Here is a 12,105-nt window from a genome sequence, read left to right on the forward strand (position 1 = left end):
CCGCCCCTATCCCGAGCATGCGCACAGACACCGAGCCGGGCAAACCCGGCTTCTGGAACTACAACGCCCAGCATGCCGCTGGAGCAGACGGAGAGAAAAGAAGGAGCGGAAAGGGAAATGAAAGAAGCCCATCGTTGTGCGCAGGTGTGTGGCCGTGCATTGCCTCTCCGGGTAAGATGGCGGAGCGCGGTTACAGCTTTTCGTTGACTACGTTCAGGTACGGAGATTCTCCGCGTAACTGAGGTTGCGGGATCTTCGCCCGCCGGTTTTTTTTCCGTATTGGTCTCTGGCTTGGTGGTATTGGAGGGCCCAGTAAGGAATGGGGGGGTGGGAATGCAACTTTGCAAAGTCATTTGTTGGGCCCGCCTGCGGCCGGGGGAGCAGGGGTCCCGGGAGTCCACAGGAACTCAGGTGGGAGGGATCCCGGGCCACCCTGGGGCTGTAGGAGGGTACGGCCCTCAGCCAGGGAGACTTTAGCTGTGGAGACTAGAGAAGAAGGCAGCTTTGGCTGAGCTATGTCTGGGTGTCCCGTTCAGAACTCAGGATTTCCTGTGACCCACGTAGGCCTGACTCCGGAGCTTCTGGAACTCGGAATGTTGGTCAAATCTCAGAAGGCCTCACGTTACCGTTTCACCTACGTCTTAGTCTCCTTTTGGTACTGGTGTCTTTAAAAATCTTCAACTTTAAGTTTCTTCGATGCCCTTATTTGAAGCTTAGGGACTAAAAATGAAAGCGCTAAGCTATCACATAGTGTTTGTGGATCCCAAACTACGAAGCTACATTTGCGTTTTGGCCATTTTTTTTTTTTTTTTTTGGAGGGCGATATGTTTCCTTTTAAAAGGATTTTACGCTTTTCTCTGTTAGTACGAGGGGTTAAAATAATTATATTTTTCAAAACATCGTTCCCAACGTAAGAAAGCCATCACCGAAGACTTAACCGACGGGTAAGGGTTCAGTTTGACCATTTTGTTATGGATAAGTAAGACGCCATTTAATTAAAATGTTTCCCTAGCTGACGGCCGAAGGCAGATGGGATAACTTGAGTATTTTATGTGTGGGTGTAACTTAACCTATCTCATGTATTTTCACTACCATGTGTGGCAGGTATTTTCTCAGCATATTAGAGATGAGCTAACCAAAGCTAGGACAAATAAGATAACTTGAGCTAACATTCAAACTGGACTCTTTCTGATGACAAAATTAATACATTTCATTACCATATGATGTTTTCTTAAAAAACGAAAATACCTTACTTGCTCTTGACAGTTTTCAGTAGTTAAATGAGGGTATGCAGATTTTAAACCTTTAAATGGAATTAATTATGTAATAAAGTGTCTGATCATATACAATGAGAACAGTATTTGCCAAGTAGTCACTGTTATGTTCATATGTATGAACAGAGCAAACCTGGTCCTTTGTATTTAAGAAGTTATGATCTTAGTGGAGCTGAAACATAAAACAATCATATCATGAGGAACTGAATCTTCTTATAATAAATTTATTAAAATAAACTCTTGCTTTGTCTTACCATGATTGTTCCACTCTGTTTTACATTTTCAAAAACATTTGTTTCTAGCCTGTTGTAATGAGAATTAAACTATTAATGGTGGAAATGACAAGAGACTGCTATAGGTTGAGAAGGTATTCTTGTGTATTACATGCAGTTGAGAATATTGACAGTGAATGAGTAAAAAATCGGTGCTTATAATTGCATTCTGAAAAATGTTTTTCCCTTACTTGGGAATTTTTACAAAAAGAGGGTTAAAGAATGAACATACTTTTATTTTATTATTTTATTTTATATTTTTTTATTTTAATCTTTACTGTTGAAAGTATTACAGATGTCCCCTTTTTCTACCCCTTTGACCCCCTCCACCCTGCCCCCACACCCAAGCCTACCGAATTACTGTCTGTGTCCATGGGTTATGCATGTAAGTTCTTTAGTTCATACCCCCTCGCCCCCCTCCCGAATCTTCAGTCAAGAAGGAACATAACTTTAGATTGGGTAGTCAGAGTCAGGAAAGGCCCGTGCTTGGGGGTGATTTTTGAGATTGGAAGATGAAAAGGATCCAACAGTTTAAAGATTTAGGGGTAGAGAGAGTTGCAGACAGAAGGAAGGGCATGTGTGAAAGTCCCAAAGTTAAAAAGAGTTTGAACTCTTAAAGGAATTGATATAAGGCAAATGTGCTAGAGTATAGTGAGGAAAGAGTTAGCATGGGTCAGGTCTAATCTTATAGGGCTAGAGTAAGTAGTTTTTTAAGTGAATCAAGAAGTTACTGTAGAATTTAAGTGAGCAGTGACATGGTACAAAGGTAATTCTGGCTGGGAGTATGGAAATAAGGATGGAAGAGAGGAAAACTAGTTAGAAGGGCTATTTCAGTTATCCCAGGTAGGGATGTTGGTGCTTTGGAATGGGGTAGAGGTGTGGTCGAATATAGAAAATGATCAGTGAGCTCACAGATTAGTGAGTTTTCATACAAAAAGATGCAATGATAAATGTGTATACAGGTACAGAGAAAATGTAACTAAGTTTACTTGAGCCTTTAACATGTTCCCCAGAGGTATTTGAACTAGGCATTAAACAATAATTGAAAGCTGGATGGAATGTACACAAAATACCATAATGTATCATGGAAATAATGACCATTAAAGGAAAACAGCCTAATTTTTTAAATTTAAATGCCTGTTCATATTATTCTGCTCAAGTCAGCTAAAGTTTTCATTTAAGAGTCTTTAAATTACCACCCCTAGACTTATTTCTTAGGTAGGTCTAGATGTATCTCTGTCAGCCAAATGATTATGGACTTCTGGTAGTAGGTTATGTGTTGGAATACTGATTGAACAGAGCTTACACTTTGTTGAGGAAGACAAATATTGTAAAAAATAATTCAGGTATGACAAATCTTAGCCAAAGAGAAAGTACAGGACACCATAGGCTTGAGAGTATGTGATACAACCTAGTTTGGGGTGGTCAGGACAGCTTCCCCAGAATAGGACATTTCTACAGAGGATTAAGGGTGACCAGGAAAGAGTTCACCAGGTGATGGTGAAGTGCATTCCAAACAGGGATTATTAGCTTGTCAAAGGAGTTTTTGAAATAGAGTAGTCTGTATGTCTGGAGCAAGGTGAGGTGGTAAGAGTTGAAATTTGAGTGACAGAGTATCCATAATTTTATGAAGATAAAAGAGATGGCTTTTTGAAATTCAAGATATCTTTTCAGTAGTAGACTGAAGCTATGTACCTAACTATGTTACTCTGGACAAATTACTTTCACTCAAGGACTTTAAAATAAGAAGGTTGATCTGTGATGTTTATGATGATTCTACTTCAACAACTAGATTGAAATAAAGTATCACCTAAAAAACCATTTGGAGGCTAGTATTTCGCTACCAAACCCATAGAACTAAATGTGTTAGATATAATCAGCTCATGACTTCTAGAAATAGTTTTCTAATATATAGGAAGAACTTTGTTGTGACTGATATCTAGGTCTTACGTCTTAGGCCATTCTACTTTCTAATTGTATATATAAATCCACCCACATGAAATATATGCTGCTGTTTGGTATTAAACAGACATTCATGTTCTTAATAACATTACTATTTTGGTGTTTACTTATTGCTAATTTTGTGCCGGAAACAAAAGGCATCACTTCATTTAATTTTCACAACCTTTGAAATAGATAGCTACTACAGTACTATTATCTCCATTTTACAGATTAGAAAACTAAGACAGAGAGTTTTAATAACTTGCCCAAAATCACAAGGCTGAGGTAAGCATCGAAAGGCAATAGTAACGATACTTCTTTAAGCGGTAGACAAGAAGAAAACCAAAGGAAAGGAATTAGTACTTCACTATGAATGTGTTCAAATCACCTGGTAAACTTTAGTTTCTGTACAACTTCATGATAAAATTTCATAGTCTAACTATTTCTTGGTTTTTGATTAATGGATTTGGAGATGTTCCTATAATAAATATTTGGGCATGTGTGAATTTAATAAATATATTTGTTTCTTTTTAAGCCCATCTGGTAAACTTGTCCAGATTGAATATGCTTTGGCTGCTGTAGCTGGAGGAGCCCCTTCAGTGGGAATTAAAGGTAATTAAATACTTATTAATTTCAGGTGCCTGTTAATAGTTATCCTAATGTTCTTATGGAATTAATTAGTAATTAATAATGCTGACCAGGTATTTCTAGCCAGAATTCACCCTTTGCAGCTGACTACTTTTCCATTGTGACCAGTCAGCAAGGTGTTTAAAATTACTTAGATTAAGTGCAGACATGACTGGTCAACATTTGAACACGGAAACACATGTATACTCGTGACTGGTCAGCAAGGTATTTATTAATTTATAAATAAATAGCTGTGGCAACATAACTTGTAATAGTTCTTTTTGTTAATTTATAGTATCTGAAGTTTAAAGAAAGTAGTAAGCCTAACAAGGTGATTAAATTTTTTCCAAAATAAATATAGCATCTTTATGTAATTAGTTGTGTTAATCTATAGTCTTTCCCATTCAGATAACTGAGTATTCTTTTATTTTTCCATTGATTGTATATATCACTATTCTCTGGCACTTTTTATCCTTCCTATAATTTAGAAAAGGTTATTTATAAAACTTAATATAAAGATACCCTTTAAAAAAAAGTCTCTGACATTGATTTTAAATTTCAGATTATAAGAACAGTAGGCCAAGTAGGCAAAATTCTATTATTTTAAAACGTGGTCCTAGCTGGTTTTGCTCAGTGGTTAGAGCATCTGCCTGCAGACTGAAAGGTCCTGGGTTCGATTCTGGCAAAGGGCACATACTTCAGTTGCAGGTTTGATCCCTGGCCCCTCTTGGGGTTGGTGCAGGTGCAGGAGGCAACCAATTGATGTCTCTCTCTCACATTGATGTTTTTCTCTCTCCCTTCCACTCTCTCTCTGAAAAGCAATGGAAAAAACATCCTCAGGTGAGGATTAAAAAAACAAATAAATAAAAGAAAACGATTTAAAAAAAACAAACAACAAAAACATGTGGTCTCTTAGGTGTCCTGGAATACTTTAAGAAAGTTGTGTAACGCTGTTAGCTTAGGGATTTCTTAGTGTATATAGATGACCAGGTGATTTTAATATAGAAATCTAGAAGAAAAAGTTTTATAAGTAAGAGGATGTGGGTAAAATGTAGCTATGATTTGAAAAATGTTGAAGCAGTCTTTAAATGATTAAACATTTAGGTGTTTTTTGATTGTTTTTTTAAAGCTGCAAATGGTGTGGTATTAGCAACGGAGAAGAAACAGAAATCCATTCTGTATGATGAGAGAAGTGTGCACAAAGTGGAACCAATTACCAAACATATAGGCTTGGTGTATAGTGGCATGGGCCCAGATTACAGGTACGTTATACTATTTATTAATTTTCTCACCATCTCATGACTTGGTCATAATCTATATTTGCGGAGGGGAAAAAAAAGTCAAGGAATGTTTATCCTGCCTTTTTTTCTGTTTTGTGTAGCAACAGTAGCATCTCTGGCAGATGAATTTAGTTTGCCTGTAGTGAAAAACTAAGGATTACTTTATGAAGATGCTCAGTGCAAGTTAGTTGTAAAAGAAGAGATAGATACAGTACTTACTCCTCTTACCTCTATTTAGTGGTTTCCCCCTTCTGATATCACAGTCCCTCTTCTACCATCCAAGGGCTGGGCTTCAAGGGCTTTGCTATTTTCTTTCTTTTTTTTAATATGTCTTTATTGATTTCAGAGAGAGGAAGGAAGAAGGAGAGAGAGAGAGAGAGAGAGAGAGAGAAACATCAATGATGAGAGAGTCAGAGAGTCATTGATCGGCTGCCTTCTGCACGCCCCCGACTGGGGATTGAGCCTGCAACCCGGGCATGTGCCCTGACCAGGAATTGAACAGCGATCTCCTGGATCCTAGGTCAATGCTCAGTTGTTGAGCCACACCCGGCCGGGCAGCTTTGCTGTTTTCTAATGCATTTTAAAAACAATAAAAGCAATAATAGGTATAATAAGTCATCAGGCAGCAGAAGAAAGCATCACCATCTAGAGTTAACCTCATTTTATTTATTTCTGTTTTTAGTAAAGGGACAAAATTCTCAAAGGCCACTGAAAGTTGCTAAATATGGCAGCCATTCAGGATCCAGATGCTCATCTGTTAACTCCTTTATATTTCACAGGAGGAGAGAGAGTAATCCTGTTACATCAGGGCACCAGCAAGTTGAAAGAGATTGATAGCTTTCTTTCATTTAACAGTATAAGAAATATGACTTCATTCTTGATTTTGTTGGAACATAGGTAGAGCCAGAATTTCACTTTAATAAGTTTAAAAGCAACAGTGTTTCTGGAATGTGATCAGACTTCACTACAGTGGATCCTGTTACTGGTATATAGAAGGGATTCCTCAGTGTGCTACTACTGATGGAATAAACAGAGGGAACAGGACCTTAGTTTTTATTGTACAGGGGGATAATGTGTATGCTTCAGATCAAAGGCCCATCCTATTTGTCTTGTTATATGTTTGATTGTTATACAGTATATTCTTTTGATAAATTTTACATTTAGGTTATAAGTGCTTTTTGGTGTCCTTTAATCTCTGAAAGGGATTCTTTGAAGTGTAGTCTGTGGAAAAGATTGAGGCATAGTGGGAAAAAAATACTTGAAATTTTGTGTTCACGTGTGCAGGTGTGTGTGCTGGATTGAGATATAAAACAACAGGGTGACTGCCTTTGGGATAAGGTGCACAATCTTGAAACCATGGAGGGAGAGAAAGCTCTCATTGTGTATACTAAATCTGTTATTATTAAGCTGATTGGTACTGCTAGTCTATTTTTTGTTTGTTTGTTTTCTTTTTGCATTGTCCCTATTCACTTCCTGTGGCTCATCTCTTTGATGCTGTGATGTTTTCTTGTAAATTACGGGAATCATGTAAGAGCAAGACTGGCTTTGAGCAGATAGTTACTATTAAAGAGGTATATGTAAAACTTGTGCTGTAGCTAGATGCTGTTAGAAGGAGAGTGGGTCTTTAGAGTGTCTTAATTTTAATTAAACTTTATTTCTTCTTTGTTTGGTAGAGTACTTGTGCACAGAGCTCGAAAACTAGCTCAGCAATATTATCTTGTTTACCAAGAACCCATTCCCACAGCTCAGCTGGTACAGAGAGTAGCTTCTGTGATGCAAGAATATACCCAGTCAGGGTAAGTTGGTTTTATTATTTGAAATGTGTCATAAATTAGAAAAAGAAATCATTTTAGAAGAGTAGCTATATTAAAGAGAGGACTAATTCCTGTATTTGCTTAACAAGTAGAGAAAATCACTATGATGAATAATTTCTCAGCTGGAACTAGAATATTTTCTTAAGGAAAAAATTTGAATGTTTACTTGCTGTTCATATAATAGGAGAAAGCAACAGAAAGTAGCTTCTAAATAAAGTTATTTTCCAGTTACTGAAACACTTTTTATAGGCAAACAACCCTGCTGCTTCCAAGTTTATCATCCCAGTCAGAAGTAATCATAAGCACACCATGAAAGCAGTAACTCTTTAATTCTCTTAAGTTTGGGTGTGAACATGGATGAGGTAGTGTAAAGGTAGTTGCTGATGTGAAAAGCCAGTGGAAAAACTGCATTGCTGAAGGTTGTCATTTTGTTAGGCACTAAATGTCACTACACACTTATTAAAACCAATATTTGTGTCACTCCATTTACCAAAATGATATAACTACTATTCCTTGGTACCACAGAGAATTCATTTAGATTTAATTTGTTCGGAAAGAGGTATTAAGTACTTCTTAAGGAACTTGCACGTCTAATTTGGTTTACCTGATAATTTGCTTTATTTGAGAATTAATAAATTCTTACTCACGTTGACTTTAACCAAGTAATTTTCATTTTTCTTTCTTCAGTGGTGTTCGTCCATTTGGAGTTTCTTTACTAATTTGTGGTTGGAATGAGGGACGACCATATTTATTTCAGTCAGATCCATCAGTAAGTATCATAGATGTATATGAGGTATTTGTTAAAGTACTCCTTTAACAGCTAATAAAAACAATAACAAAAATTTTGAAATTAACAATATATATTTTTCTCATTTGGGCTTTAGAAAGTATGAAATAGTACATATTTATTTGCACATTTGAAGTGTTGATAATTCAGTCTTTCAATGAAGAAGCTACATTAGTTATGCCCTCTCTGTTCTCTCTTGTTCATTAACTTCACATAATTGAGTGGTTTGTTGAAGTAGTTATCAAATCTTTTTTTTAAGTCTCTGGAATTCTGTTACTTTGAGAAATATTGTAGTGACATATATGGGTCTAGAGGACAGTGTTGTACTCTGCCACCTGTTTAATCTTAGGGCTGACTTGAGTGTGACTAATCCTGTGCAGACATTGAGGTAGCTGTCTTTTGTTTTGCAAAATGGGTGTCTTGTTTACTCCAAAGCAGAGGATTGGTCTCTGAGTTAAAAGGTATTCATAAAGGATGCTGCTACTCTACATCTGTCTCACTTGCTGTGAGGAGAACTGGAAGAAAAAATTGATTAGGAACTGATCTTTCATATTTTATGGATCATTAGATATTTATAGGTTCACTTAATTCCAGTCTTAAGATCTAACCTTGTAATCTGAAAAGGCAAAAAAAAAATTTTGTTATTTTAAATCTTATAATCACATCTCTGAGTTTCTGAAGCTAGATAACAAGCTTTCCAGTGGGTGGGAGAAGCCACCATCACTAGAATTTAGATTTTACCTTGCCCTTTTTCATCCATTTTATCTAAAAGGCAGTTGTTTCTTTTAAAATATGTTTGGTATTTTTGTGTGTGTATGCATGCATGTGTATTTTTTCAACATGTGAAGTCATGACATTGCTGCTGCTTTAATTAATTTATTCAATGATAAAGAATTGAGCACCATTTTTCAGATACATATGACAGTTTTGTAGAGCCCTTCAATACTAGTAAGCTAAAATATTACTCTTAATTGTTTGCTGTAAGTTAACCTCAGTTTCCTTTAACTGGCTTTTTTTATGTAATTGCACATTTTTAAAGGGTATAATTTGATGAGTTTTGATGTATGTAAATACTTGAGAAAACCATCATCACGATCAAGATACTGAACTTCATAATTTCTAAAACTTTCTTCATGCCTTTTTGTTATTTATCCCTGTAACCTTTTTTAAAAGAATAACCTACTTTTTGACCTTAGAAGTTAGAGACAAATTATAGAGCTAAAAAATAAATGTTAGGGCAATATAATTAGATTAATGATTTAAAATATGGGTTTTCCTCTTGACTTCCTGATTAGGGAGCTTACTTTGCCTGGAAAGCGACAGCAATGGGAAAGAACTATGTGAATGGAAAAACTTTTCTTGAGAAAAGGTAGGCACACCATAACTGGACTTGTTAGCAAACTTACTTTATGGCTTTCAGCTCTCTTTAAAGAATTAATATCCTGAGTCCAAACATATTTGTTGTATTATTCTGATAAAAAATTCCTTGGCTCCCCATTTTTCAATATATTAAGTGGTAATATTATTAATTTCTTAAGAACTTCTCTTTCTATCAAAAAAAAAAAAAGATAATTGGATTTGGAGAAAACTTTTTAAATGATTTGAGTGATAACATTTTACATTATGACAATTACGAAAATAAATTGCAAAGCCAAATACCTGGTACTGATGGTAAATATAGGATATAACTTGATAAAAAGTGGAGCACTATGTAAAAATCTGCTGTCACTGCCCTAACACAATAAATTGCTTTCACTTATTTTCAGCTGTATTCTTGCCTCAGCGTTATTGTAGTCCACCAAAAAATGACCTACATTTTGAATGGGAAAAGTTTGTAGTTGACTTCAACTAACAGATGAACCTTCTTGGTACATTTCCACATACTATTAATGCTAAGATGGCTAACACCTGGTATTAATTTTAGGCTCTTAAATCACTTTCCTTTTTCTTTTACCAATTATTAATGAGTCTTCAAAACATCTCACATGGAGTTACAACTTATAAGAACAAACAACAAATTTTAGCAAAAGTGTTTTTTCTGCTTTATTTTTGAAAATTATTATAATATTGCCACCACATTTTGATTATATTCAGCTATTTATACTTAAAGAAGTTTCCTAAAATAAACTCATGTTGAGATGATATTCTTCATGATATTGGGAATGCACTCTAATTATTGTCAGTTTTTTATTTGTGGACAGCTATCTCAGTGAGGTGACTAAAAAATTAATCTTAGTATTTTTAAGAGTGTTTTAATTTTTTTTTTTAAGTCTTAAGCTGTTGTTACCCTTGTTTTAAATAATTATAAATAATACAAATAATGCCACACTTTTTTTTTTCTCAAAAACTCTTTAGATATAATGAAGATCTAGAACTTGAAGATGCCATTCATACAGCCATATTAACCCTAAAGGTTAGTTCAATATCTAACAGTTGGATTTATAATGATTTTATAATTGACTGTTTGGAAAATTGACCTTTTTTCCTGCCTCATCCATAGGAAAGCTTTGAAGGGCAAATGACAGAAGATAACATAGAAGTTGGAATCTGCAATGAAGCTGGATTTAGGAGGCTTACTCCAACTGAAGTTAAGGATTACTTGGCTGCCATAGCATAATGAAGTGACTGAAAAATCTGGAATTTCAGATAATCTCTATACTTAAACATGTTTAAAATATGTTTCATTTTGCAAACTTTTTGCATACTTATTTCTACATGATTTAATGGACCGATGTTTTTAAAATGATACTTATAAATCATACACTGTTAATCCAACTTCCAGCTTTTCAGGAGTTAGTAAAATTTTAAAATAGTTGTTTTCTGCTTTTTATCACAGTTGATTTCTGGAAACTACATTGCAAAACAGAATGGTAAAGTCACTCTTTAGTCTTCATGTAATTTTGGTTAAGTCAAATCTTATTACCCTCTTTACTACTAGATTTTGTCTATCCTTCAGTAAAGCAAAATGCTGATTTTGGTAAACATTTTTAGAGCTGAGAGAATCTGCAGATGTTCTGTGTATTCATGAGACAAGATAGGAAGCATAGATGTTTCTTAGGCACCATTAGATGTGGGTCAATGAAATCCTAGGATGTTCTGTGAAATAGCACTGGAGCTTAGGAGAGTGCTTAAGCCAAATAGTCTCCTACAGGATATATATTATGTAAGTAAGTAAGAAGTTATGTGCTGGTTTTTGTTGGTTTCTCTACCACAAGTAGGTAAATGTATTGTAAAAGATGTCCTTAGTTCTACTAGACTTTTTTAACTCAAGGATGAACATGAGTGCTGGAAATAAAATACTGATACTTAAGCATCAAAACTATGGTTTCAGACTCCCTCATTCATGTAATCTCAGAGTAAGCAGACCCTTTACTTCAAATTAAGGCCCATACAAGCAAGCAGATGATAGAGTATCTAAACTCCGTTTTCATAGTATGTGAAGGCATAGTATTGTTTTCTTTGTCTTTTTAAAAGCATCTTAGGATAAGAGAAATCACATCATTAGTCTGGCTCACAGAACGTAGGAGAGTTTATGAGTGTCATTATTCTTACCAACAGATAGTAGGCATTTCCATGATTTAAATGTAGCTAAAAATATTTTGATTAAAATTTAGCCAACTTTAGGGGAAAAGAGTCTTAGAGAATTTTGGTCAGGATTCCGTTATACCCACCATGACTATAACACCCCTGTCTCACATGTGGCAGAAGCATTATTATGATACATGCGAACTTATTTCAAGATGTTTGTCTTGAAGGCCTCATCTAATCTTTCCTAGTGGGCTCTTGGTATATTGTGAATCCAGCACACAGGAAAGAGAAGGTAGTGATAAAAAGGAATGGTTTTTAATCAGGTCTCACCTTTCCTACTTACTGCCTAGGTGACAGCACAAGGTAATTATCTCAGAGGGTTTTCTGAAACTTAATTTGGTAATGCAAATGAAAGGCCTGGCAAGGATAATGATTTGGTTAAGTACTCTTAAGTTTTAGCTGCCTTTGAATTTGCTCTCTGATGTCCAGTATTACAAAACCAGAGGAGTGTTCTTTGGTTAATCTCTTCTTGTCCCCTGCAACCCCCTCCCCTCTGGGATCTGTTAGTCTGTTCCATGCATG

The 12,105-nt window shown here is 35.6% G+C and overlaps 1 protein-coding gene across 1 annotated transcript; it reads left to right on the forward strand.

Moving 5' to 3' along the window:
- Nucleotides 1–159: 159 nt before the first annotated feature.
- On the forward strand, nucleotides 160–11,314 carry PSMA2 (proteasome 20S subunit alpha 2). Its single transcript, XM_016212521.2, has 8 exons — nucleotides 160–217; nucleotides 4,023–4,099; nucleotides 5,244–5,376; nucleotides 7,068–7,190; nucleotides 7,896–7,977; nucleotides 9,291–9,364; nucleotides 10,351–10,408; nucleotides 10,496–11,314. The coding sequence occupies exons 1-8, from the start codon at nucleotides 177–179 to the stop codon at nucleotides 10,610–10,612; spliced, it is 705 nt and encodes a 234-aa protein (XP_016068007.1). The 5' UTR covers nucleotides 160–176; the 3' UTR covers nucleotides 10,613–11,314.
- Nucleotides 11,315–12,105: the final 791 nt, after the last annotated feature.

The sequence above is a fragment of the Miniopterus natalensis genome, chromosome 10, assembly GCF_054644295.1.
Source record: "Miniopterus natalensis isolate mMinNat1 chromosome 10, mMinNat1.hap1, whole genome shotgun sequence".
NCBI classification, from domain to species: Eukaryota; Metazoa; Chordata; class Mammalia; order Chiroptera; family Miniopteridae; genus Miniopterus; species Miniopterus natalensis.

Excerpts from the sequence above, each read along its gene's own strand:
- PSMA2 (XM_016212521.2), top strand. The coding sequence starts at position 177 with ATGGCGGAGCGCGGTTACAGCTTTTCGTTGACTACGTTCAG. Across the intron at positions 5,377-7,067 it reads GGCATGGGCCCAGATTACAG|AGTACTTGTGCACAGAGCTC; the intron begins GTACGTTATACT and ends TTTGTTTGGTAG. Across the intron at positions 9,365-10,350 it reads AAAACTTTTCTTGAGAAAAG|ATATAATGAAGATCTAGAAC; the intron begins GTAGGCACACCA and ends AAAACTCTTTAG.